Genomic DNA, 27144 nt, shown 5'->3' with positions numbered 1-27144 from the left:
TGAGCTGAGTCACCTATAACTCTACACATAATACAATGCTTTTAATTGATACTTGTCGTTATTACAGTTTCTGGTTTGGACCATGCATGTTTGTCTGTCAAGTAGTCTTGCCGTTAAAGTAGTTAAAATGAATGCATTGCCCAACGAATGACTTCTGTACTTTACGAACACGAAACTTTCTGATAGCAAGCTTGTTTTTATTTCTAGTATTATAGTTATGGACATCAGAATTCTTAGTGAAGGAGTCTAGATTCTTAACAACATAAATAATACTATCATATACGTATTGGGAAGCTACAGTTAAAATATTAATTTCTTTAAAAAGTTCTCTTAATGATTCACGCACCCTTAAATTATATATAGAACGAATGGCTCTCTTTTGTAAGACAAATATAGTCTGTATGTCAGCTGCTTTGCCCCAAACCAGAATACCATATGACATTACACTATGAAAATAACTATAATAAACAAGGCGAGCTGTTTCAACATTAGTCAATTGTCTAATACTCCTCACAGCGTAAGCGGCCGAACTTAATTTATTTGCTAGTGTTCATATATGAGGACTCCATTGTAGATTTTTGTCCAATGTTAAACCAAGAAACAGTGCTTTATCTACCGTCTCTAAGCATTCATTATTCAAAAGTATCTTAGTATCAACTGGTTTAACATTCGGCAAAGAAAATGTAATGCATTTAGTTTTCTTAGCATCATCATCATTTCTTATCATGAATGAGTTAAGTGCTCATCATCAGACGATTTATCTACTTGTTTGCCTCCTATATCATACATACAAATTTAATACACGAAGCATTTTCTTTTTTATAAGTGTAGCCGCCGTGCAGGTCAGGATCTCGACGTCTCAAATAAAAAGCTTCGATTTGAAGTAAACTATTATAATTTCAATAGGTACTGGTTTTACATGGGTTCCTTGACTAAACGGTTAAATGTAAAAGTGGTGTGGTAATCGTATGGAGGCTGATGAAAGAGTGATTTGCATAATTTGAATGTCCGAAAATAGTGGTTAAGATTTGGGTGCCTCTAATTGGCCGCGATACATAATATGTGGAGCGCTCCTATTGGTGCTTTAGAAAAAGCTTCCAAATACTAGCCGAGCCCGACGGCTGCGTTTAGTTACTGTATTATACAAACACAGACCAACCCCTATAGACCGAGCTTATAGGACGACTCGCGGTCACCGCCCGTATGGTGTATAGGTCAAATATAAGATTGTTCGCGCGCCGCTCCGATCAGTTGCGCCCAAGGTTACGACCTGTTAGCAGTGTGCACGAGTCTAAGAAAATAAATCGTAAACTATTGAATTCATTGGGAAATCATGGGATATTGCAGCGTAATATGGTGTGGCAAGTCATCTAAGACATCTACTTACGAAACAGATGGAATAACATCCCACGGGAAAGTCAAATTCATTATTTCATTGAATAATGTTTCTTGTCCCCGGGGTTCATTTTATACTGGTCAGTAAGCAGAGGCGAAGTATGTCCGTCCCTTTTCGTCAACTTGAAAATGCAATGCGCTATCCCTTTCCCTTTCGACTAGTGATGTAACGATGATGGTTTTTCAGTTGCGGAAACTTCGTGCTTCGTCATACCGTATTGTACCATTTTAGACATAATATATAGGTAACATGTTGTGTAAGTTTTTTTAGAATCCTCTAGGCCAGCGGAGCAGTTAGGCCGCATGTCACGAGGTGGACCTGATGATGAACTTCAAAGAAGTACCTACGAGGGAACTCGGTATTGGTTTGTGATAGACATATGTTGTATGGGTTATTTAGAATCCTCTAGGTGAGCAGTTAGGCCTCATGTCACGAGATGGACCTGATGATGAACTCCAAAGAAGTGCGAGGGAACTCGGTGTTGGTTTGTGATAGACATATGTTGTATGGGTTGTTTAGAATCCTCTAGGTGAGCAGTTAGGTCTCATGTCACGAGATGGACCTGATGATGAACTCCAAAGAAGTGCGAGGGAACTCGGTTAGCTGGTTTGTTACTGTACACCGTTGTATGGGGACCTTGCACTTTGAGACTATGCGCTGAAACTTGGCACAGTTGATTCTTAGCTGGTCATGAGCAGATACAGACCGGGAGACCTCGAGAGCCACGTCTCATTTAGTGGGGGGGAGGGGGAAAAGTTCGACGCTGCCGCGCTTCACTTGGAGCAATATTTCTCTAAAACTATACCTATTAGGGCATGTAATATATCATTTTCGGATAAATTAAGGATGAGGAATCTAGTTTTGGAACAAAAACAATGCACTTTCTAACAAAAAAAAAGCATAAAGTAGAAAAGACTAAAAAACGTATTTTTGATTTTTTCATAATTACCAATTTTTTTTAAAGTGTAGCAGGAATCTGAAAACAAAAAATACAATCGTAAAGCTACACTTATTACGTCTAAGAAAATATATAGTTTATTATACAAAACTGTTGATAAATGGGAGATAAAAAATAATATTAAGCGTGGGTCAGAGTGATCTCAATACAAAATATTATGAATGTGGGAAAGTTACCTATAATTTGTTCTACAATCGTTTATTTTTCTTGTTTTTCGTAAATAACTCGTAAATGGTAGCCCACAGCAAAAACATATCTTTTACGTAAATAATCTGTTTCAGATTTCTTATAAAATAAGTGCTACTTTTTTTCGCTACCATCAATATTAAAAAAGATATTGAAGGGAGAAAATAAATACTTAGGTCCCCTTTTTTAGTCATTCGTAAATAACTCGTAAACGATGGCGAATAGCAAAAAAATTTTTAGTACAGGAATAATTTACATAAAATTTCCTACAAAAAAGGTAATTCAAACTTTTTCGCTAGAATCAATATTAAAAACGATATTAAAGAGAGAAAATAAATTCTAAGGTCCCCTTTTTAAATATTGATCCTAGCGAAAAAGTTTGAATAACCTTTTTTGTAGGAAATTTTATGCTAATTATTCATGTACTAAAAAATTTTTTGCTATTGGCGATCGTTTACGAGTTATTTACGAATGACTAAAAAAGGGGACCTAAGTATTTATTTTCTCCCTTCAATATTTTTTTTTATATTGATGGTAGCGATAAAAAGTAGCACTTATTTTATAAGAAATCTGAAACAGATTATTTACGTAACAGATATTTTTTTGCTGTGGGCTACCGTTTACGAGTTATTTACGAAAAACAATAAAAATAAACGATTGTAGAACAAATTATAGGTAACTTTCCCACATTCATAATATTTTGTATTGAGATCACTCTGACCCACGCTTAATATTATTTTTTATCCCCCATTTATCAACAGTTTTGTATAATAAACTATATATTTTCTTAGACGTAATAAGTGTAGCTTTACGATTGTATTTTTTGTTTTCAGATTCCTGCTACACTTTAAAAAAAATTGGTAATTATGAAAAAATCAAAAATACGTTTTTTAGTCTTTTCTACTTTATGCTTTTTTTTTGTTAGAAAGTGCATTGTTTTTGTTCCAAAACTAGATTCCTCATCCTTAATTTATTCGAAAATGATATATTACATGCCCTAATAGGTACAGTTTTAGAGAAATGTTGCTCCTAGTCAAGCGCGGCGGCGTCGAACTTCCCCCCCTCCCCCCCACTAAATGAGACGTGGCTCTCGAGGTCTCCCGGTCTGTATCTGCTCATGACCAGCTAAGAATCAACTGTGCCAAGTTTCAGCGCATAGTCACAAAGTGCAAGGTGTCGTGCACTAACAAACTAGCTAGGTGTTGGTTTGTGATAGACATATGTTGTATGGGTTTTTTAGAATCCTCTAGGTGAGCAGTTAGGTCTCATGTCACGAGATGGGCCTGATGATGAACTTCAAAGAAGTGCGAGGGAACTCGGTGTTGGTTTGTGATAGACATATGTTGTATGGGTTTTCAGAATCCTCTAGGTGAGCAGTTAGGTCTCATGTCACGAGATGGACCTGATGATGAACTTCAAAGAAGTGCGAGGGAACTCGGTGTTGGTTTGTGATAGACAGATGTTGTATGGGTTTTTTAGAATCCTCTAGGTGAGCAGGTAGGTCTCATGTCACGAGATGGACCTGATGATGAACTTCAAAGAAGTGCGAGAGAAGTCGGAGTTGATTTGTAATAGGCATATGTTATTGGTTCATTTGAATATGTTTTCAATACAACCTTCTATGACCTTAATAAAACGGACAAAAGAAAATAATTGTATGAGATTTTGGCGACACTTTTTTCGCGTATCGAAAGAGATTGCGATTCTGAGTAGAAATAATATAAAAATTCTAAACTTTAAAATTCATGTTCTGGGTACTTTAAACAGAAATGCCCTAATATGTTAAGTAAAAATTTCAGGTACATTGTTAAATTACTTAATGAAATATTAAATTAATCAATATAATTATTAAGTAAGTTTACTCTAAGTATACTAAATTGGTAACAATTTTACCACAATAAATTTCGGTGTCACTGGTAGCAGTACCCACTACCTGTAATGAACATGTCCCATCCCTACGCTTACACGTGTCAGCGCGCCATGTTTGAAACGACCAATCGCAACGCCGTGAGCACCCCTCCCGCACCTCACAGTTTGGTGATTTGCGTCGGGAACAAAATGGCCAATATTAGGTTTCTAGACAGGCAACAATAAGGATCTCCTGATGTTTAGTTGAATTTTGTTTTGCAGGCCATTCAATTTCACAATTGTATTGCTTTATGTTATTTATTATAATTTTTTTCTCTGCTATGAGTTTTAAATCTATATATGTATGATTGTAGGTGTCGAGAGACAGACTGCCGCAGTACCTGTGCGCACACTGCCTCACGCTGCTCCTGAAATGCTCATCCTTCAGAGACATGTGCCTCCGCACGCTGGACGTTCTCACGCCCGCGCTTCTCAAGGGGACGGTAATATTTGTTTTCTTTTTAAAATAATAATTTAAATATTATAGGACATTTTTACACAAATTGACTAAATGTAAGCTTTGACGTCATTTATTTTTAATTTAATTTATTACTAATAAGTATAACACTTTAAACTCTCGCGTTTTGTACACATATTTAATTACACAAACGGGTCTACCGCGATATAATTTCATTGTTAAATTGTTGTTTCATTGTTGTTTTGAAATTAAAAAACACCCTAAAAATTTCAATCGAGAGGACGGGTACAAATTATCGTCAACTTGGGGACCAGTGATTCAAATGTTGAAACCAGCGGATATATCTTCAGACCAGTGTACGGGTACTGTGAGTGTTGCGTGTCGTGCCGTGGACAATAAACATTAAACTTTAACGGGTAGCTGCAATTTCTTTGTCTACCCCGAACATTTTTATAAACTAATTTCGGGTAGTTTAGTGTTGTTTTATTAATATCTCCGTTGACATTTGTTGGGACGTCAGTCTCATGGTATAATAATATACTCCGCCTGGTACTCCATTCCGAGATTCGCGTATGACCTAACTAGACGTGTGCGCCGCGCCGGCGCGCCGCCGCCGCCGGGCTTTTTTGCCACGCCGCCGCCGCCGATAAATGATCGGCGTGACCTTGAGTGTTGTTAATCAGCTATCTTCACTTGATATTTGGATTACAATAGGATTTTTGCATTATTTATGTTACAGTTGTCAAATATATGTTACTGTAAAAGCCCGAAGTACGGCAAAACCTAGGTTTTACCGGTAAATCCTAGTTTTTACCGATGCCGATCGCTAAAAGCCCGAAATGTTAAATCTTACTAGTTTACTTCGGACTTTTACCAACACCGATATGGTAAATCCTAGGTCTTACCACGGCGACCGGTAAAGTTTGAATCATGCACGTCGTTTCAGCGGTACCTATTAGGACGTACACTCGGGCGTCTCCCATTTTGTTGTCCCAAGTACCTGCGCTCTCTTCACGGCACGATCCTCTCCCATTCTCTCCAAGTGTCCAAGCCACCACTGAATTTAGCCGCTTTTGTCTCTCAATATTTCGCCACTATATCGGACCACATCCTTATTTCTATGGCAACAAAATTATATTACGATATTTGGCTGACTGCTGACTGTACATTTGCTTATTTTTATCAGGTCGCTCAATAATATCTGAACATGCACTTTAATCTACCTACATAACTTACTATCAACTTTGTATTTTTGGCCCATCTCAGCATTCTTAGCCCGTTCCCCGGACGAATGGCAATGTTTGCCGATGCCGTGAAAGTCAATCTGAATAATATAACTCAAAAATAAATTTAACCCTTAGAGTCGCAAGAATTTTTTTTTAATTAAAAACTTATTTTTGATGTTTTTTAGATTTATTATAGCCATAAAATAAGTGAAAAAATACAAAAAAAAATCTACAGCCTGTAACTACTGAAATAATTGACGTATATAATAATATACGTTGCCAACAACTTAACAAAAATCAACCCTTTGTCTATGTATAGTATTCTATGCAGTGCTATACTTCCTATGCGATCTGATGGTAAGCAGCAAAGCAGTTTCTCGTCTTCACGTAGCACAAGTGCACATCACATTTGGTGCATTTTGTACTTGCTTGACCCCCTTTACAAAATTTGCATCTGCCATATATGCTGTGTGTTGGGGCCAATGATCAATTCTGTCGTATCTTATACTATCAATAGGCCATGGTATAATAATATACTCCGCCTGGTACTCCATTCCGAGATTCGCGTATGACCTAACTGACACGCGCCTACGTCATCATGCTGTTTACAGGTTCTCAAACTTTGAAATGTGGGAGAATTTTAACCAACGGTGAAAATTATTTTAACGGCATTAATTTTAAGTTATTCATGTAGAAACATAGTAAAATAAAACAAATCTAATGTATTAAATTAAACTTTATTTATCTATACAAGACAAACGTTTAAAAAACGAATTCACAGTTACACATTAATTACCAAGCTTACGACGTGAAAAGTTTGGAAAACACTGCGACTGCTGACACTGAGCGAGAAGGAAATAACAATTAACACGCGTTCGACAAGGATGACGGTCAGGGCATGAAGTTATCTAGATCCGAATTGTCAAATGTCCACAGCGCTATCCTGTGTTGCCAGTAGTATAAACAGAATTACCCGAAAGTCTGAAATTTCTTTCGTGAATCGGAAGATATTGCTAACGAGTAATTAAAAATGACGTGTTATTGTAAAATTTAAGCTAAAATACATATAAATGAAAATTATAAAATTATAAAGAAATATTTTAACTTATTAACCATAGGTATAATGTACCCATGTAACATGTTATGTTGAAATAAAGTGGCAATGTTATTGTGACGTAATCGCGTGTCACTCTGGGAATGGAAGACCATGTTTTATTAGACCATGGTCAGTCTTTCCGTGACCACAGCTGGTGCAACTCAGCTGAAACGTCGGAATTAAAGGTAAAAACAATGAAATTATATCGCGGTAGACTCGTTTGTGTAATTAAATATGTGTACTAATAAGTAAATGGGAAAATCATTTATTTACATGCAATATATATACAGTGGTACTACTAAACGAAATTAATAAGTAAATGTTATTATGTTGCCTTATAGACTAGCCTAGAATAGAATAGAATAATAATACTATTGTGTGCCCTAACAGGGTGTCATGATCTGACTATATATAATGTAACATCTAATGTACATGACAATACAATATGAAATAAATGAAAATGAAATCCAACAGTAAGCTCAATAAGGCTTGTATTATAGGTACTCACTAATCCAGACTGGTTGACAATACAAAATAAACACATGATGTACATTCATCTTGTGAATATCTTAAAAAACTAATTTTTATCAAGTAAATATATTCACAAGCTATACTATAATTGTCTATTCACCACATTAGGCAAAAATCTTGACTTTTAATATATTTTTCCATTATTTAATTTATATTTTATATGTACACAAAGGTGCTTTTAACTTTTCATTTATGCTTTTTAGCTGGATACAGATTATGTTCGCAAATACCAAAAACCTCACCGGTCGCTCAACTTAACTCAAACTGAACTCCAAATTGTAGAGTTAAACCCATCAGAAGATTTATTTCATAAACAAATACTGAACAAACACATAAAAGAAGAAATTACCATCAACGAAGCTCTTGAAGCACCTGATATCCAAGAAGATTTGATTGAAATCAAGAATGATGATTCTGAACAACTTGTTTTAAAAGATGAAATCAGTAAGATAAAAACGGAGACTTCAATTTTAGAAACTGTCTTGGTAACTGGAAAAGTATTAAACAACAAAAAAAATGTTAAGACACCAAAAAAGACCAATAAAGTCTTGAAAACTGTAAAAAACTTAAACAGCAAACAGACTAAAATTAAAGTTAAGAAAACTGTAAAAACGGGACAGGTCAATGAAGGTATGGATATTCATAAAAATATAATGGAAACGGGAGAAGAAAACGAAAAAATGAAAATTAAGACGATTGAAGTGAAGAATAATAAAACTGAATTTAATGTTACTGGTGAATCTGATGATGGTGACGGTAATAAAGATCTTAGCAGTGAAATTGAAGTAGTGGCTGTAGAACCCAAAAGAAGGAGGAGAATGAAGAAACACCTGCTTGACACTGATTTAGCCAAATTTGGGAGTAGCATTAACCATACATTTGTAACTTTAAGCAAGGTAAGACTATGAATTAATAAAACACCCACCTCATACATAACATTTACTAGAAATACATAATTATGGCTTAAAACCAAATTCTTATTTTGCTAATCCGCGAAAAGATAATGTGCTAGTCAATCAGTGCTAACCCGTTATACTTACTTGCGTATTTTTTACATGCAATTAATGTTCAAATGTTATAAGTAAGTATAACGGGTTAGCACTGATTGACTAGCACGTTATCTTTTCCCGGATTAGCAAAATAATAATCTGGAATTAATTAATATGGATTTCAGCAAAGTAACGCCTAATTCTATTCACTATAATTATGGCTGTAGTCATAAATTTTTTGATTTTTATTATTTTGTTGTGTTGTTTTTTTACCTTCGACGTCAATGTCTGTCTGTCTGTGGCATCGTCACTCTCAAACAGATAGACCGATTTCGATGCGGGGTTTTTTACGTAAAATCGTGTGAATGAAGAATGAGTGAATCGAAACGCTTGCGGTGGTTTCTAGCTAAATATGTGTGATAAAAATAGATCCATCGTTTTGAAGAGTATCAGCACTTTTCTAAAATGTTGTAAGGCATTTTTGGTTTAAAATGGATTTTTCTGGCATAATGCTTCTCAAATAGGATTTTTTTTTAATTTAATAGTTATTTTGTTAATTAATCAATCAACATTTAAATGCAGTCTATTGAAAATATTACAAAAATATACTATTGACACATTACACGTCACGTCAATCACATGGCCTACCCCGAAACAAGAAAACCGAAATTTCGTTATCTAATCTCTCTATCACTCTTGCATATTCGAGCGATAAGGAGGCAGATAACTAAATTTCGATTTTCGCGTTTACCGGTAGGCCCTTGTTAACAAACCGCCTTGATGCATCAATGTCATATTTTATTGTCTGTGAAAACTTGTCAAAAAACAGTTTAAGGCACAGTATGTATAAGTCAGTCTATGAATTTACTAGAGTCGGTAGTGCTGCACTCTGGCGGCAGAACATTGCAGTAATATCCCCTATTTATTACGTTAAAAATTGATAATATAGCATAATATCATCATCATCATTTTTGTGTAAATAATCATCAATTTTAGTTTAAAAATTTTAATGTATGTGTAGGAAGAGCAACTGGAAGAAATCGCAACTCGTAAGGAGTCCCAGATATACTTGGAGGCGCCGTTTAAGTGTGAGGATTGCGGGAAAGGGTACAGCGATGAGCCCGCCTTCAAGAACCACCGAGTCCGGCATAGCCCGGTGAGTCCGCTGTGATTTTCCATTCAAAATATATTTATTTCAAGAAATTAATATTCCAAGAGAGGCAGTACAGAGATCCCCACACTAGGCTCAGTCTGTAACTTGGAGATCTTAGAGAAATACAGAGTACCGATATGTTGCGGCTATTATTTTAACAAAATATGTATTTATTTTAATTACCGTAATTACAAGCTTTTATTTACTTTTTTTAATTTAACCTGACCGTTGTCTGTGTGTAATCAAATCTTGCAAGTTAAATTTGATCCACTTCCCGGTTTCCGATTGAGCTGAAATTTTGCATGCATGTATAAATCGGATGACAATGCAATATTATGGTACCATCGAGCTGATCTGATGATGGAGACAGGAGGTGGCCATAGGAACTCTGTGATGAAACAACGCAACCTAATTGTGTTAGGGGTTTTAGGATTGTTTCGATGAGTATTAGTTGTCTGTCGTAAGAAAAGTACAGTCAGCGATAAAAGCTTGTACTTTAACAAATATTTGATTTCAGAACATGGGTCCGCGCTCCTGCGATATCTGCGCTGTGCGTATGCACCCGCGTTGCTTCTATAGCCACCAGGTCCGGCATCGAATGAAGTTCATTTGCAATGAGTGTAACTTCGTGTCTAGGGATAAGTTAGTAAATCAAATATCCAAACTCAACATGTTTCGCAGGCGTATGTGTTTGAAACACATGCGCCTGCGAAATATGCTACATGACAACGGAAGGTACCTGACTCTTATGGGGTCATCCATTAATTACATCACACGTTTAGGGGGAGGGAGGGGGTCAAGAAAATGTGACATGTTGTGACAAGGGGGAGGGAGGAGTCATAAACTTTGTGACGTCACTTTAACCTTCATCAGTAACCGAAAATGTATTTAAATTATTTTATACGCTAATTATCATTTAAATAACAAGGTTTTGAAACGATAATCGTTTTCATTCGTTTAATTTTATTTCTTAATCAGTTTTATTCAGGGTTAATTAGGGTTATAAAATTACTAATATTTCTTTTGTCAAAAATATTTTGATAAATTATTAAATAAATATTTGCCGATTTCGTTGAACAAATGTGACGTCACACCAGGGGGGAGGGGTTTGCCAAATGTGACCAAGTGTGACAAGGAGGGGTGGGGGGGGGGGGGGGGGGTAAAAAAAACTAGAAATTCGTGTGACGTAATTAATGGATGACCCCTACGCTGCAGCTTGACTTATCCTTTTGGGTTGGCCAACGTAAGTATGACATTTGTAAGGTTCCGTACCCAAAGGGTAAAAACGGGACCCCATTACTAAGATTCCGCTGTCCGCCTGTCTGTCACCAGGCTGTATCTCATGAACCGTGATAGCTAGCCAGTTAAAATTTTCACCGAAGATGTGTTTCTGTTGCCGCTATAAAAACAATTACTAAAAAGTACGGAATACGGAACCCTCGGTGGGCGAGTCAGACTCGCATTTGTCCGGTTATTTATTTTTAGATTTAGCTTGTATTTAGGATAATATTAATTATTTTTAATGTATTGTTTCTGACTTGTTTTTTTTTTAACATAATAAATATCATGAGTTATATGACGCAGGACCCAAGCGACGAAGCATCACGAAACACACGCGGGCAAGACCTACAAGTGCCCGCACTGCGAGAAGTGGTTCATGTAAGTTTACTTAAGAGTTACCACCAGACAATTAAGTTTTAAGTCATAATGTATTGTTTGTCCGATTTTTTTGTTGACGGAGTGGTAAAATGCGTTACGCATTCCCCGGCCTGGGGAGCTTACCTATCTATAGGATTCCATCTACATCCCGACGTTTCGAACCCTTTACAGCGTTCGTGGTTAACGGGTGACTGAGGAAAAACTACACTGTGCTAAAACTACCCATTTACAAAATAATGAACCATCATAAACTATAAATTTTAAGGCCAGTTGTACATGGTTCATCATTTTGTAAGTGGGTAGTTTTTCCGGAGTCACCCGTTAACCACCGACGCTGTAAAAGGGCCCACTGATTAACAGTCCGCCGGGGTTATTCGCGGATGGTCCAGAACTCAAAATGCCTACATCATTTATCTTTTCGTTAGCGATGTCGACGGAGCCCCGCTGTCGCGGGGCTCCTATTCTGTGCTGTTTGGCCTTCGGCCATTTGAAGATAACTAACGGACCTAACCTACCCTAGTTATATAAAAAAGTGGTCCGGACGGTATCGGCCTGTCAGTTGTTCGGAACTGTCAAAATTTTGTTCTAACTGACAGGCCGATACCGTCCGGCGGACTGTTAATCAGTGGGCCCCTTAAAGGATTCGAAACGTCGCGATGTAGTATGTATTCAATATACGCGATATAATCCGTTTCAATAGTTTTATTTCATGAGTAACTATCGCGGTAACCGAAGACAATATTAAATTCATAATATTGATTGGGTTGATTGATTGTGTCCCCTCAGAAAGAGCACGACGTACTTGTCGCACGTGCGTCTGATTCACCCCGAGCTGAACGTGGACTGCGTCGACTGCGGCGAGACGTTCGTCAGCGAGTACGGGCTCAAGCAACACAAGAACCGGATACATATGGTATTAACAAACTACTACTCTTTTTAGGGTTCCGTACCTCAATAGGAAAAAACGGAACCCTTATAGGATCACTTTGTTCGTCCGTCCGTCCGTCCGTCTGTCTGTCAAGACACTTTAGGGAACGCGTGGAGGTATCGAGTCGAAATTAAACCATATGCTCAGGCCTACAAACCTTTGAAGCTGTAAAAGATCAAGCTTCTAACTTAAGAAAACAATACGGCCGTTTATGCCGCAAAAAACGTATATGTGACGTTATCTATGAAAAGGGAACTTATTGTCGGTGGCGCTTACGCCATTATTAACCTTTTGAACGCCACAGACGGCAATTGACGTCAACGCAAAATCGTGACAACGACGCCAAAGACGGCATTTGACGCCAATCGTTTTTAGGGTTCCGTACCCAAAGGGTAAAACGGGACCCTATTACTAAGACTTCGCTGTCCGTCCGTCCGTCCGTCCGTCCGTCCGTCTGTCACCAGGCTGTATCTCACGAACCGTGATAGCTAGACAGTTGAAATTTTCACAGATGATGTATTTCTGTTGCCGCTATAACAACAAATACTAAAAACAGAATAAAATAAAGATTTAAATGGGGCTCCCATACAACAAACGTGATTTTTGACCAAAGTTAAGCAACGTCGGGAGTGGTCAGTACTTGGATGGGTGACCGTTTTTTTTTGCTTTTTTTTTCGTTTTTTTTTTGCATTATGGTACGGAACCCTTCGTGCGCGAGTCCGACTCGCACTTGCCCGGTTTTTTTGATGAAAATCTACTGAGAAACACCCCACTTTTAGGTTGGCATTATTTCTTCACAAAACTAAGTTTTACCCCCGTGGCGTCAGTGGCACGGCAAATGGATGCGCCGTTTGGCGTATTAAACGCTAAATGGTTAAAAAAAATAGGTTAAATTTAAATTTCTTTGTTGTTCTATACTTGTGTATGTTATAGTTTATCACGAATAAATGCGATGATTCTGATTCTTATTAACAATGCTCCGATATAAATACAATGCCGCGCGACGCTGTGCGGCGTAAGCGCCATCGACAATAAGGTCCCTTTTCATAGATAATGCCCCATATTTCGACACTCAAGGGACTCAAAATAACTCGTATAAATCGACCCTCTTAGGAAATATCATTAGATATTTCCTAATATTAGGGTATTAAATTAACCCTACCTACCTTTACTCGTACTTAACACCAAAATCGCAAAATCTGAGAGTTGGATTTACCCGACTTTGAAGTTAAGCGACTTAAATGTGACTGTTTTCCAGAAATCGCATACATTTGTGTGCACTACCTGCTCAGCCAAGTTCAATAGTGTATCGGCGCTGAACAGACACACGGACACGGCCGGCGAGCACGGAGCCCTGCGGCCGTGCGAGCAGTGCGGCGAGAACTGTGCGAGCGAGGACAAGCTACAGGAGCATGTGGGGGTGGCACATCCCACTGAGTCGCATCACTGTGAACGGGTAAGAGCTTTGCAATTACATACAGTTGTAGGAGTTGTTTTATCATCATTTTTTTGTCTGGTTACCAAACGAGGTTACGAAATCATCATTTTTTGTCTGGTTACCAAACGAGGTTACGAAATCATCATTTTTTGTCTGGTTACCAAACAAGGTTACGAAATCATCATTTTTTGTCTGGTTACCAAATGAGGTTACGAATCATCATTTTTTTTGTCTGGTTACCAAACGAGGTTACGAAATGGGTGAAAGAATTACCATTGAAGCATATGAAACTCAATACCTCTGTTGTAAATACCTTTGTACTGAACGTGTTTTAAGCAAATTAATTTCTGATTTGGTAACTGGTTACGAATTGGGAACTTTTCCCATGGCGAAGCTGGTGTTATCTAGTCTTAAACGCATTCTACTCAAAACGTAGTCGCATTTCACTTTATATTAAACACTTCCACTTTCACTTACTTTTTACACTCCAATCACTCAATTCTTTATTCGTCCATCGTAGGTACATAAATAGGTGGTAACTTGGTAACTTTTGACGTACGAAATAACTGTTTACTATCTAACTAGTCGTATACTTACTATATTTTTTCACTTTTTACACTTCACATTTCACTTTCTCTTTTATTCACTTTTTACAATTATTTTCTTTTTTTTATAATTATGCGTATTTTAAATTGAAGTGCACAATAAAGAATATCAATTTACTTACAGTGTGACGTAACGTTCAGTAACGCGGCGGCGCTAGACACACACAACGCGCGCAAGCACCTCGGGCAGCGGTACAAGTGCCCGACACGTAAGGAGCACCGCTGCAGAGTCAAGGACCAGCAGCAGCGGCGAGTCATGTGCGACCAGTGCGGTGTTACTGTGCGGGTAAATAAACTAAAGTTAGACCAAGATTTATACTCTGTATCTTTAGGTATTTAAATAAATGTAAACAATTTGTACATTTTCGGGTAGTTTTAACATTTGTTGGTTACCAAATACAAAACCGCCTGGATCTGTCACTGAACGACCTGACTTTAACCTACATTATTTGATCATGTAATGTTTTCATCGACCCTCAACTGGCTTAAGGAGCCATTCGAGGGTCGATTTTGTTTACTTTTATTTTAATACCTAAAGATACAGAGTATAGATATTTAATACAAAATTACAATATGAATTATCCTAAACACGAACACTACACGAATTAATATTATGATCGTCAATAAATATATAGGTAATTTTATTTAATAAATTTAAAAATACTATTATTTACATAATTTACATAAAGCAAGCTTGTGAATAACACCACCACAACTATACTATAACAACACCACAGAAAACATTAAACCACTAAACGATTGTGAAAATCAGGCGTCTACATTGAAATCATTAAATCGCCGAACACAAACATGAAGTTCAGTAAATCTATATGTACCTATTAGGTGCAGCACTGTAACGATTCGCCGAATCTCATTACGCATAGTAGTCGTTTGCGAGAGTAGTCAATAATCAGAACATTGATACGCATATTTACTATTCGTAGACTAATCATTTATTAACTGTCATAATTACCCGAGAAACCACTGGACGAAACACAATAGGTCGAATGTTCATTTGGCATTAATATTGACTAGAAAAATAAATAAATAAATAATAAATATTAGGGGACATCTTACACAGATCAAACCTAGCCCCAAACTAAGCAAAGCTTGTACTATGGGTACTAGGCGACGATATACATACTTGTATAGATAAATACATACTTATATACATAGAAAACAACCATGACTCAGGAACAAATATTAGTGTTCATCACACAAATAAATGCCCTTACTGGGATTCGAACCCAGGACCATCGGCTTAGCAGACAGGGTCACTATCCACTAGACCAGACCGGTCGTCGACAAACTTCTCTCTCATTTAGTATATTGAATATATTATACTCTACTCTTATCATATTCTATTTTGTAACAGAACTCGTCAATTCTCGAATATCATAAGCGCACGCATCTCGCCGTGAAGCCATACGCCTGCCCTCATTGTCCGAAGACATTTGCGTTGCCAGATCCACTAAAGGTAAGTGTTTATATAGTTTATAATAACAAAACTTTTTTGTGAGACATTATGACACACACTGGCGACATGTGTCCGTGTCGGGCGCTGTTGCCACTTGCCAGACAAGTCGAGCGATGTCCACCTGACGTCCTGGCTTCAAATTTTGTGTTTTAAATGTTATTGTAATGTTTCTCTTCGTATATATTGTAAAGTAATAGTCTGCCAGAAAGGAACCTTACCTTGACCGTCGCAATTCAACGTGGCAACGCAGCGAGCGTGATGGGCAACTTACCATACGGAGCGGGTTACAGTTGATACACGTTTACTAGACTTATATCGACCGAGATATGAACCGTGATTACCTTTTGTATTGTTACAAGTGTGAACGCGTCCGGTAACGTTGAAAGCGAACGCAGCCGACGTGCACGCATGAGGGTAGACCGAGCGCGGTCTACACAACTTTGACACCCGCCCGCTGTCATCAGTTACCCGTGAACAAGATGCAGGTAACTGCGTCGAAATATCGGGACCTCGAATTCAATACAAAAGGTAATCACGGTTCATATCCCGGTCGATATAAGTCTAGTGGAACTAACCGTGAATCATTCAAAACCGAAACACGTTCAGTTTATATTTTAATTTAGATATTTAACTTTTGGTTTAAATGTTTATTAAATAAAGTATTTATCTTATTGTGGTGTGTGTGTGTGTGTGTGTGCAGCAACACATGCGGTCGCACACGGGTGAGAAGCCGTTCCAGTGCCCCGAGTGTCCGCTCACCTTCACACTAAAAGGCAACTTGAACCGGCATTATAAAGTTGTGAGTACTTGTTCAGAGTTGAGAGTTGGTTGTTGGTTGGTTGGTTCGAAGTTGGTTGTACTAACCTAAACTATTTTTTCACTAATATTTTTTTTAATAGCACTCGAATCGGGGACGCATAAATTAAATTGCCTTTTGATGATCCCACTTGGTCCGATTGTAAGATTATGACCAAACGTCGGACTATAGCGGGCAGTTTGAGGGCAAGGTAAGATTTACAAAAAAATCTTAACTTACGAGTATTATAATGTACCTACACTACATACTAGACTACATCTACACTACATCTTACATTATAATGTACCTAGTATTTGTAACATAGTTAATTAAATTAATTACCCGTTATCATTTATTCATCTTTAATGTGTAAATACTCTTTGAAGTGATGACTGATAGCCCACTGAAGTGGCCACTTAAAAAACAAATAAATAGCTGACATGCGTCATTATGACTGTTGTTCATGAACGTAAATTAAATCAAATATAACACAGACTATTCAATCTTATTTTTATTTAAAATTTAAAGGATATAAAAAAAATAAACACCTAACTAACGTACAGCTTTAGAGCCGTGTTCATAGAACTTGACATGCCCAGTTAACTCATTTGTTCTGTTCTTTTCTCACAGCTGCAATTGTCTGAGTGACGGATAAAGCCAAACGAACTTTTTCGCCATTTTAACTTATGTGTAGTCCAAGTACGTTTATAAATAACGCAGTTAGTTGCTATGATATTTGGAATTTCACATTATAAATACTAGGTACCAAATACTAAGTACAAATACTCGAGAGTGAATTGATTGATTTGCGAACCTTACCTATCATTCTGACATGCCACGAAAATGCCCGCTGGAGTCCGACGTATGATTATGACCGATCCAATGGGAGTTATGGTTCGACGCTATAATGTTTGAAGGCATTTTTAAATTTTTCACCTCAGCAGCTCGAACAAGGGTACTTTGTTTCTTAAAAACAGTGAGCAAAATGCGATTTTGCTCACTGAGTCATTTTGTCTCACTAAGTGAGCAAAATCGCATTTTGCTCACTGATTGTGTCTCACTCAGTGAGCAAAATGACAATTCAATGACATTCAAGTGACCTTTATAGTCATTTCAACATGCGGGGTCTAATACAAGTTCGATATACTTGGGTTCTATTATCTCTGTCCCTCTAGGTATGTTCTCACTGCTTAGGGTGAAAAATTTTGTGTACTACACGAGATCAAAGTTATTTACATCTCGTGCGCTTTTGAATCCCTTACTACGCTCAAGATTCTAAATTAGATTCACTCGCTACGCTCGTGAATCTATTATAGAATCTTTCGCTTGCACGGGACTCAAAATAAGCACTCGAAGAAATATCAAACTTTGATCTCTTGTTGTACAAATAACTATTGAGCCCTCGAATATCTCTATATGAGATCGATGCCTATTTTTGGTCAATTTGATCATGCCGTCTGTGACACAAAGTCACAGGCACACAGTACCTAATGTTTATTTATTGAAACATGATTGCACAGTAAATGTAAGTAAAAATACCGAACTTAATGCCGGATGGCATTCTCTACCAATCGACCGCTGGCTACAACTACAACATGGAGGGTCATACAGGGAGTGTTAGCACACAGGGAGTGTTGTAAAATGACATTGTAATTTGGTCCGATGTTTCACTCGTAATTGACGATATTTTCATCAGATTTCTATTAATTTTGGTGTATAGACAAAGTACCCTGTTTTGTTCGTTATAAATAAGCGCAATTTAAACAAATTGCCTTAAAATCGAGAGTTACGAAAACGTATGAAATCTTCGTACGTTTTCGTAACTCGCAAAACTTGAAGGAAAAATTACATACATATTTGGGATTACAGTTGTATTTCATTATATTCTGAAAATTGACCATGTATTCCAGTGGTGGACCTCTAGGCTAGCGCCCTTGACGTCAAGGCTACTCTTTTACGGCGGTAACTGCCCCAATTTCTCGAGTTTATTTGATCCAATGGTGGCTGTTTTTAATTTTATACTGTATTCAATTCTAGGCACACCTGGGTAAACGCGAAACATTCCTGTGCCCATTGTGCGGGAGCACGGCCACCACCAAGTCTTCAATGAAGGTGCACGTGCGCGCCGTGCACGGCGACGCCGGCTGGCCCAAGCGGGACCGCAGCAAACGCAAGATAAAGATGCAGCTAGATGATCAATAATTAAATATTTTGTTTAAAAAATGGTGTTTTATTCTGAAGAAATCTATTACACGAAACATACTACAGGTACATTTCGTAAATACTTTTTGTAACTATCTATGTAGTTACTTACAAATCAATTCCTAATTCGTAACCGGTTGCCATTTTGGAATCATATTTAGTTTTCGGGGGCGAAAAATCGATCTAGCTAGGTCCTATCTCTGGGAAAACGCGCATATTTGAGTTTGTATATGTTTTCCGAGCAAAGCTCGGTCTCCCAGATATTATTTATAATATGGTAACCGTCGTATCCAGCTACGAAAAAAATCTTGAGTAACGGAAACGAATCAGATGGGAATGTGCGAGATTGGCGAAAAAATGTTCCCGTCTGGACTGGACTTCCTTCATTCGATCGCAAGGCCTTGGACCAAAGTCGCGATCTTGTACTCCCGTCTGTTAAGCCCCCCATTCACACTCCTACCTTGTAGTCCGCCTCGTTGGGTAGGATTGTGTATGGGGGTTGAGGACTACGAGCCGTCCTACAAACGGCTAAACGGTAGGACGGCTCGTAGTCCGCAACCCCCATACACAATCCTACCCAACGAGGCGGAATAAAATGTAGGAGTGTGAATGGGGAGCTTTACAGGTTTTAGGTTGGGGTCACAAAAAGTCAGTTTCCGAACGCATCTCAGGTGAAGGAAGTGACAGTGACAGTTATCTCTAGAGTCTATGGTCTACTGATTAGTACTGATTACATTGTCTCTGGTCAGGTGATGAGCAGCGTTTGTGTTTCAATATTTTTACCAAAAAAATAAAAGCAAATTAACCATATTACTCAGCTCAGGCTGTGAAACGAGTATTCGACCATGAATAGAACACTAGAATATTCGCTGCTGCAGGACGATTTGTTATGCTGCCGTGTTTGTTTAATGACGGACTGTAGACTGTACAACATACATGAGTATAAACTCGCCGATACCTTTACTCGCATCTCTGGGACTCCTGTAAGTAAAGTTAAAAAGATCTTAACCTCTAAAACACTATACATTAGAAGTTTAGAACTACATATGCTGGCCGCATTCAACTGTGCGTTTCTCCAGAAACTTCATACCTCGCACTGCTAAACTGTGGAATGTACTGTCACCCGCGATATTTCCATACCAATACGACCTTCAAACCTTTGAGAAAATACCGCAGTCATCGTTAAGGCTGGCACCGTACTTGCTATAGGCACAGTGGATGTCGATTTGCGGAAAATACCACCAATTCTGGCTTGCGGATTGCTACACCGAGTAAGGCGCTGTACGTATCGCGCCTGCATTACACCGCCACGGCTGCTGAAGTGGTGGAGTATGTACACCAGAAGACCGGCTACACGCTGAGGGTGTTCCAGCTTCGATCGCGCCACTACGTGCACTTCAACTCTTTTGTGGTGCGCGTGCCACGACCGCTGCAGGGAACCATCGAGTGCGTCGACTTCTGGCCGAAAGGTGTCGTGTTTTGGAGGTTCCGGGGCTAACTGCCGAATCCGACACAAGAGCAGCCGATGCAACGGAGCCACGCCGTTTTGTCGACTAAATAGTGTTTAGTTTTAAATTTATAAAATACATATGTATGTTAGTCTGTAAGGTATTTGTAATATGGGCCTTGTTGCCTGAATTAAATTTCTAAATAAATAAATAAATAAAATACTAATGTATTTGCAATCCCTCTAGTCTTGCAGGTGGCCATGAGTGACGTTAAGTGCTTGTCATCAGACGAGTTGTCTACTTGTTTGCCTCCTATATCATACAAAAAAAAATAATACACAAAGCATTTTATTTTTTATAAGGATATCCTGATGTTCAGTTGAATTTTATTTTGCAGATCATTCAATTTCACAATTGTATTGCTTTACGTTATTTATTATAACACAAACAACCTAAATTATTTCTCTGCTATGTAAAGTAAAGTAAATTCTTTATTTGCATTAAATATGGTTAAAAGTAGGTCTTATTGTAATTATAACTATCACAAATTTAGCCATATAGCATGCAAAATTATGTACAGTATGAGTTTCAAATCTATATATATGATTGTAGGTGTCGCGGGACAGGCTGCCGCAGTACCTTTGCACGTACTGCCACACGCTGCTCCTCAAATGCTCATCCTTCAGAGACATGTGTCTCCGCACGCTGGAGCTTCTCACGCCTGCGCTGCTCAAGGGGGCGGTAATCTTTGTTTTGAATAAAAATAGATATTATAACACATTATTACACATCAAGTCAAGGTCAGGTGCTCAAAATAGAAAGGCGTGGAAGGATCTTAGTAGAGGTCCTATGCACCTCTGGGGTGCCTTAGGACAAACAAGAACAACAACATTATTTATAGTATTATTATAGTATGAGGTCTCTAGCGACTTACATATTCATTGTAACTGTGACAAGGCACACAATGGGTCATATTTAATAGTCATAAATTATTACTTTCGATTTTTTTTAAATCTGTATTTTATTGAGGCTTTGGACACTAGGTCAACATGTCAGCCTCATGGTACATCCATATTGTGAATTGACTTTATATCTTAAAAAAGTAATTTAAATTTTATCAAGTAGATATGTTTACCAGCTACACTGGAATTGTCTATTCACCACATTTGACAAACATCTTGACTTTTCCATTATTTAATTTATATTTGATATACAAAAGTGCTGTTATCTTTTCATTCATACTTTTCAGCTGGACACAGATTATGTTCGCAAATACCAAAACCCTCACCGGTCGCTCAACTTAACTCAAACTGAAATCATAATTGTAGAGTTAAACCCATCAGAAGATTTATTTCATAAACAAATACTGAACAAACACATAAATGAAGAAAGTGTTCACCTAGACACCATCAGTGAAGCTTCTCTTGAAGCACCTGATGTCCAAGAAGATTTAATTGAAATCAGTGATGATGATTCTGAACAACTCGTTTTAAAAGATGAAATCAGTAAGATAAAAAAGGAGACTTCAATTTTAAAAAATGTCTTGTTAACTGGAAGAGTCTTAAAAAGCAAAAAAAGTATTAAGGCACCAAAAAAGACCAATAAAGTCTCGAAAACTGTAAAAAACATAAACAGCAAACAGACTAAAACTAAAGTTAAGCAAAATTTAAAGACAGGACAGGTCAATGAAGGTATGGATATTGATAAAAATATAATGGAGACAGGGAAAGAAATAGAAAAAATGAAAATGTTGACAATTGAAATGAAGGATAATAAATTTGAATTTAATATTGCTGGTGAATCTGATGACGGTGATGGTAATAATGAGCTTACCTATGAAGTTGAAGAAGTGCCTGTAGAATTTAAGGGAAGAAAGAAGGAAAGAAGGATGAAAAAGCGACCTGACACTGATTTTGCCAAATTCGCGGGTAGCATTAACCATGCATTTGTTACTTTAACCAAGGTAAGACTGAATTATTAAAAAACCGGCCAAGTGCGACTCGGACTCGCCCACGAAGGGTTCCGTACCATAATGCAAAAAAGGCAAAAAAAAAACGGTCACCCATCCAAGTACGTACTGACCCCGCCCCACGTTGCTTAACTTCGGTCAAAAATCACGTTTGTTGTATGGGAGCCCCACTTAAATCTTTATTTTATTCTGTTTTTAGTATTTGTTGTTATAGCGGCAACAGAAATACATCATCTGTGAAAATTTCAACTGTCTAGCTATCACGGTTCGTGAGATACAGCCTGGTGACAGACGGACGGACGGACAGCAGAGTCTTAGTAATAGGGTCCTAAAACGGGACCCTTTGGGTACGGAACCCTAAAAACCTACCTCACACCATACATAAAATAGACTAAAAACTACAAAATTATGGCTGTAGTCATGAATTTTTAGATTTTTATTATTTTGTTGTTGTTTTTAACCTTCAACGTCAATGTCTGTCTCAAACGGATAGACCGATATCGATGCGGGGATTTTTACGTAAAATCTAGTTTCCTTGCGGTGGTTTTTAGCTATGTTTGATAATAGTTATTTGTTTTACAAGGGGGCAAAGTTGTTCTTTAACCGCTCGTGCTAATGTTAATACTCGAGCAAGCGAAAGATTCCAAAATTGAATTCGAAAAATGGAATCTTGAGCGTTGCGAGGGTTTCAAAGCACGAGGGTTAAACAAAATTTGCCCCCAAGTGATACACAAAATTTTTCACCACACCAACCCGAAGCAAATATTAAATGTAAAATATGAAATAAAATCAAACCAAATCAAATCCAAATGAATGTTATTAAATATTTGTCATCCAAAGTCATCATTTAAAAGTCAATCCTACCAGCAAACATAAGAAAACTACTCAAAATTTGCATTTGTTTACTTTGCCTCACATGTGGATGAAATGCAACTTTGCTATCAGTTTTTGAAGTGCAAAGTAAGCCTTTCCGAGCTGGTGTGGTGAAAAAATAGTTCCAGCGTTTTGAAGAACACTTCTAAAATGTTGTAAGGCATTTTGCTTCTTCAATAGTACTTTTTTATTTTATTTAATAGTTATTTTGTAAATTAATCAATAAACATTTAAATGCAGTCTATTGAAATTATTACAAAAATATACTTAACTTTCAGCATGTTTAATAAAATTTAAACCAGTTTAAAATATTGTATAATCTATTATTAATGGTTTATATTCCTCGAACGGGTCTTTGTCAATATATTAGTAAAAAAATAATAATATAGCATTTCATCGTCATCATTTTTGTGTAAATAATTATCAATTTTAGTTTTTAACAATTTTAATGTATGTGTAGGAAGAGCAACTGGAAGAAATCGCATCGCGTAAGATGTCCCAGATATACTTGGAGGCGCCGTTTAAGTGTGAGGACTGCGGGAAAGGGTACAGCGATGAGCCCGCCTTCAAGACCCACCTAGTCCGGCATAGCCCGGTGAGTCCACTCTGATTTTCCATTCAGTTCTGGTAAAACCAGGGGTGCGAAACTCCTCCCTCTGGGCAAACTTGGGTCTGTTCGCCTCAGCATTTTTTTTCTGGCTTACTCCCTGCAAATTTGCACAGACTGAGGGGTCTTTGCTGATTAGCTGGCCCGATTTATTAAATGGATTAAACAATATAAATGAAATCAAATCAAATATAATTTATTATCAGGCAACTAAGGCCCATAGATACATACCTTACAAACTAACTAACTAACTAACTAAATGGATGCCGAAACAGGGGTGCGAATCTCTTGACTACGGCCAAGCTCGGCTCCATTCGGCTCAGCATTGCTCCGAGCAATTATTAGGATTGACACAACTTGACGTCCCTTTGCGTGCACAACCACAGATAAGATAATGGCTTGAATTTTGACAACCCTAAATAGCCGAAAGTGATCGTCATCTCAGCCATAAGACATCCATTGCTGAACATAGGCCTCCCCCTTGGACCTCCATACGTGCCGGTTGGAAGCGACCCGCATCCAGCGTCTTCCGGCGACCTTAACAAGGTCGTCTGTCCATCTTGTGGGTGGACGTCCTACGCTGCGCTTACTAGTCCGTGGTCTCCACTCGAGCATTTTTCGACCCCATCGGCCTATCTCTGCGTGCAATGTGGCCTGCCCATTGCCACTTCAGCTTGCTAATCCGGTGGGCTATGTCGGCGACTTTAGTTCGTCTACGGATCTCCTCATTTCTGATTCGATCACGCGGAGGAACTCCGAGCATAGCCCTCTCCATAGCTCGTTGAGCGACTTTGAGTTTTGAGATGAGGCCGATAGTGAAAGACCACGTTTCGGAGCCGTAAGTCATCACTGGTAACACACATTGATTAAAGACTACCAAATAACCACTGAAAAATACCATTTCTAATAAGATTTTCATCAATAATCGCAGTAACGAACGGATCACCTCAAAAACATCTGAAATTACAATTTCTCGATTCCCTATGAATCGTATCGTATTGCTGTGCCCTGTTTAACAAAAGCTTGTAACTTGTAATTTGTAATACAAGTGGAAAGTAGGGTTGTCATACGTCCGGATTTGTCCGGACATGTCAGGATTTTAGACCCTTTGTCCGGATTGCGGCCGGACTTGGCAAGTGTCCGGATTTTTCGAATTGACCTTATAAAAATAAAATGCGCGCGCGGGGAGGGGGCTACGGGATCGGGCGGAGGGAAAAGGAAAAGTAGATCCACGATACAGTACACCGCAGAGAGCAGCGCGCCGCCGGGGCGTCGTTCAAGCTACGCCGAATCTCTGTTACAAGAAATGTCTGGATTTTTAGGGTGATGTCAGGATTTTTATCAGGACATTTAATTCTTCCATATGGCAACCCTATTACAAAGGGACTATAACAAGTTACAAGCTGTTGATAAACAGGGCACTGAACTGTCACTTTGACGTCATTTGTTTACATGATAAGAAATATAAAGATGAATACACTCGGACACTATACTGCAAAACGTAATTCAAGACCAAAAAAAGTAAGAAAATGTTGCCATTGCAATAATTTGTTTGTAAAATAGTAAATTCATTTTGATAAATAATCACGCTAAGATAATTTATTCATTAGTAATTTTACTCCCACTATTTAAAAAAGTACTTTTATTTAATTATTTGTACATAAATACAAGACGCGCTTGTAAAAAAGTGGCAACATTTCTTACTTTTTTTGGTCTTGAATTACGTTTTGCAGTTTAGGTAGTAATAGTTTGAAATAAATATTTGATTTCAGACCACGGGTCCGCGCTGCTGCGATATCTGCGCTGTGCGTATACACTCGAGTGGCTTCGCCCGACACCTGGCCCGCCATCGAATGAAGTTCATTTGCAATGAATGCAACTTCCTATCTAGGGATAAGTTAGTTAATCAAATATCCAAACTCAACATGTTTCGCAGGCGTATGTGTTGAACACATACGCCTGCGAAATATGCTACATGACAACGGAAGGTACCTGTCTCTTATGCTGCAGCTTGACTTATCCTTTTGGACAGCATAATTATGATATTTTTAAGGTTCCATACCCAAAGGGTAAAAACAGGACCCCATTACTAAGATTCCGCTGTCCGCCTGCTTGTCTGTCTGTCACCAGGATGTATCTTATGAACCGTGATAGCTAGACAGTTGAAATTTTCACAGATGATGTATTTCTGTTGCCGCTATAACAACAAATACTAAAAAGTACGGAATACGGAACCCTCGGTGAGCGATTCCGACTCGCACTTGTTTTTTAGATGTAGGTTAGGTTTAGCTTGTATTTAGGATAATGTTTATCTGACATGTTTTTTTTTTAATAATAAATATCATGAGTTATTTGTCACAGGGGTCAAGCGAAGAGGCATTACGAAACACACTCGGGCAAGACCTACAACTGCCCGCACTGCGAGAAGTGGTTCATGTAAGTTTGCTTCAGACATTGACTTAAATACAGTAGAATCCGCTTATACTGACCAACCGCATACTATGACGTAATTACTGTGCGAAGTTTGGTTTTCATATAAAATTCTTAGTGACAAATACGGATAAGATGACTTCGCTTATAGTGACAAATCGCTTACTATGACCGAAACATCCTATTTCCATAAAATTATGTCCGGTTATACTGACACTGTCACTGGTTTTCGTGGCCGTCACCACGTCTTTCCCTGCGAGGACGTTTGGTGCGTTCGTGGCGTGTAAGGTATTTTAGTTTTGATCATCAGTGGCAAGTTGATATTTGTTATAAGTTTAATAAAACTCATTTCTCACAAAGGAATTTGAGATTAATTCGGAAAACATAACAAAAATAATAAGTTGTTTAACTATGTTTTATATGACATCCGCTTAGTATGACGTGATGGTCACTTCCCTTCGATGTCATTATAAGCGAATTCTACTGTATCTAGGGACTGGCTTTACGGGCAATAATAATGATAATAGTAGAGGAGTCGTATGAAAATTTGTATGTAAGGGTCAAAATAATTCCCACAAAGACGGGGTTTGATTTTTTTAGTTCTTTGTGTGTATCTTTTTGACATACTAAAAATATATCAAAATATATGCATGCAAAACGCATTTATTGACATTTCAAATTTGAAAAATCAAAAAATATATTAAAAATCGTGTGTGGTATCAAATGACAGGAAATTACACGCTAAAAAAGGTTGTGAAGTTGATTTTACAAAATAAAAATAAAAAACAAAGTGGTGGCTGAAAGACTGTTTTTTTTTTCAATGTTGAGAATTATTTCCTACATTGAAAACT

At 37.8% G+C, this 27144-nt stretch overlaps 2 protein-coding genes across 3 annotated transcripts in view; one reads left to right on the top strand and one right to left on the bottom strand.

Annotated features, from left to right (window-relative positions):
* Positions 1-27144, bottom strand: part of LOC134802150 (zinc finger protein 25-like) — a 371645-nt gene that overhangs the window by 112150 nt on the left and 232351 nt on the right. The gene's annotated exons all lie outside the window — the stretch shown is intronic.
* Positions 1-27144, top strand: part of LOC134802336 (zinc finger protein 354A-like) — a 41638-nt gene that overhangs the window by 1483 nt on the left and 13011 nt on the right. The window contains exons 2-8 of one of the 2 annotated variants that reach the window (XM_063774945.1): positions 4763-4891; positions 7923-8615; positions 9730-9864; positions 10379-10503; positions 11446-11520; positions 12307-12433; positions 13707-13904. In XM_063774945.1, coding sequence (XP_063631015.1) covers positions 4763-4891; positions 7923-8615; positions 9730-9864; positions 10379-10503; positions 11446-11520; positions 12307-12433; positions 13707-13904 — 1482 coding nt within the window. Of the gene's footprint in view, positions 1-4762; positions 4892-7922; positions 8616-9729; positions 9865-10378; positions 10504-11445; positions 11521-12306; positions 12434-13706; positions 13905-19728; positions 19950-21026; positions 21156-21663; positions 22378-23716; positions 23852-25635; positions 25761-26224; positions 26300-27144 lie in introns of those variants that run through there. The other variant, XM_063774944.1, reaches the window with a different exon arrangement.

Source organism: Cydia splendana, chromosome 24, assembly GCF_910591565.1.
Source record: "Cydia splendana chromosome 24, ilCydSple1.2, whole genome shotgun sequence".
NCBI lineage: Eukaryota > Metazoa > Arthropoda > Insecta > Lepidoptera > Tortricidae > Cydia > Cydia splendana.
Note: the sequence above shows the minus strand (reverse complement) of the source record. Positions and strands in the feature narration are given on the sequence as shown.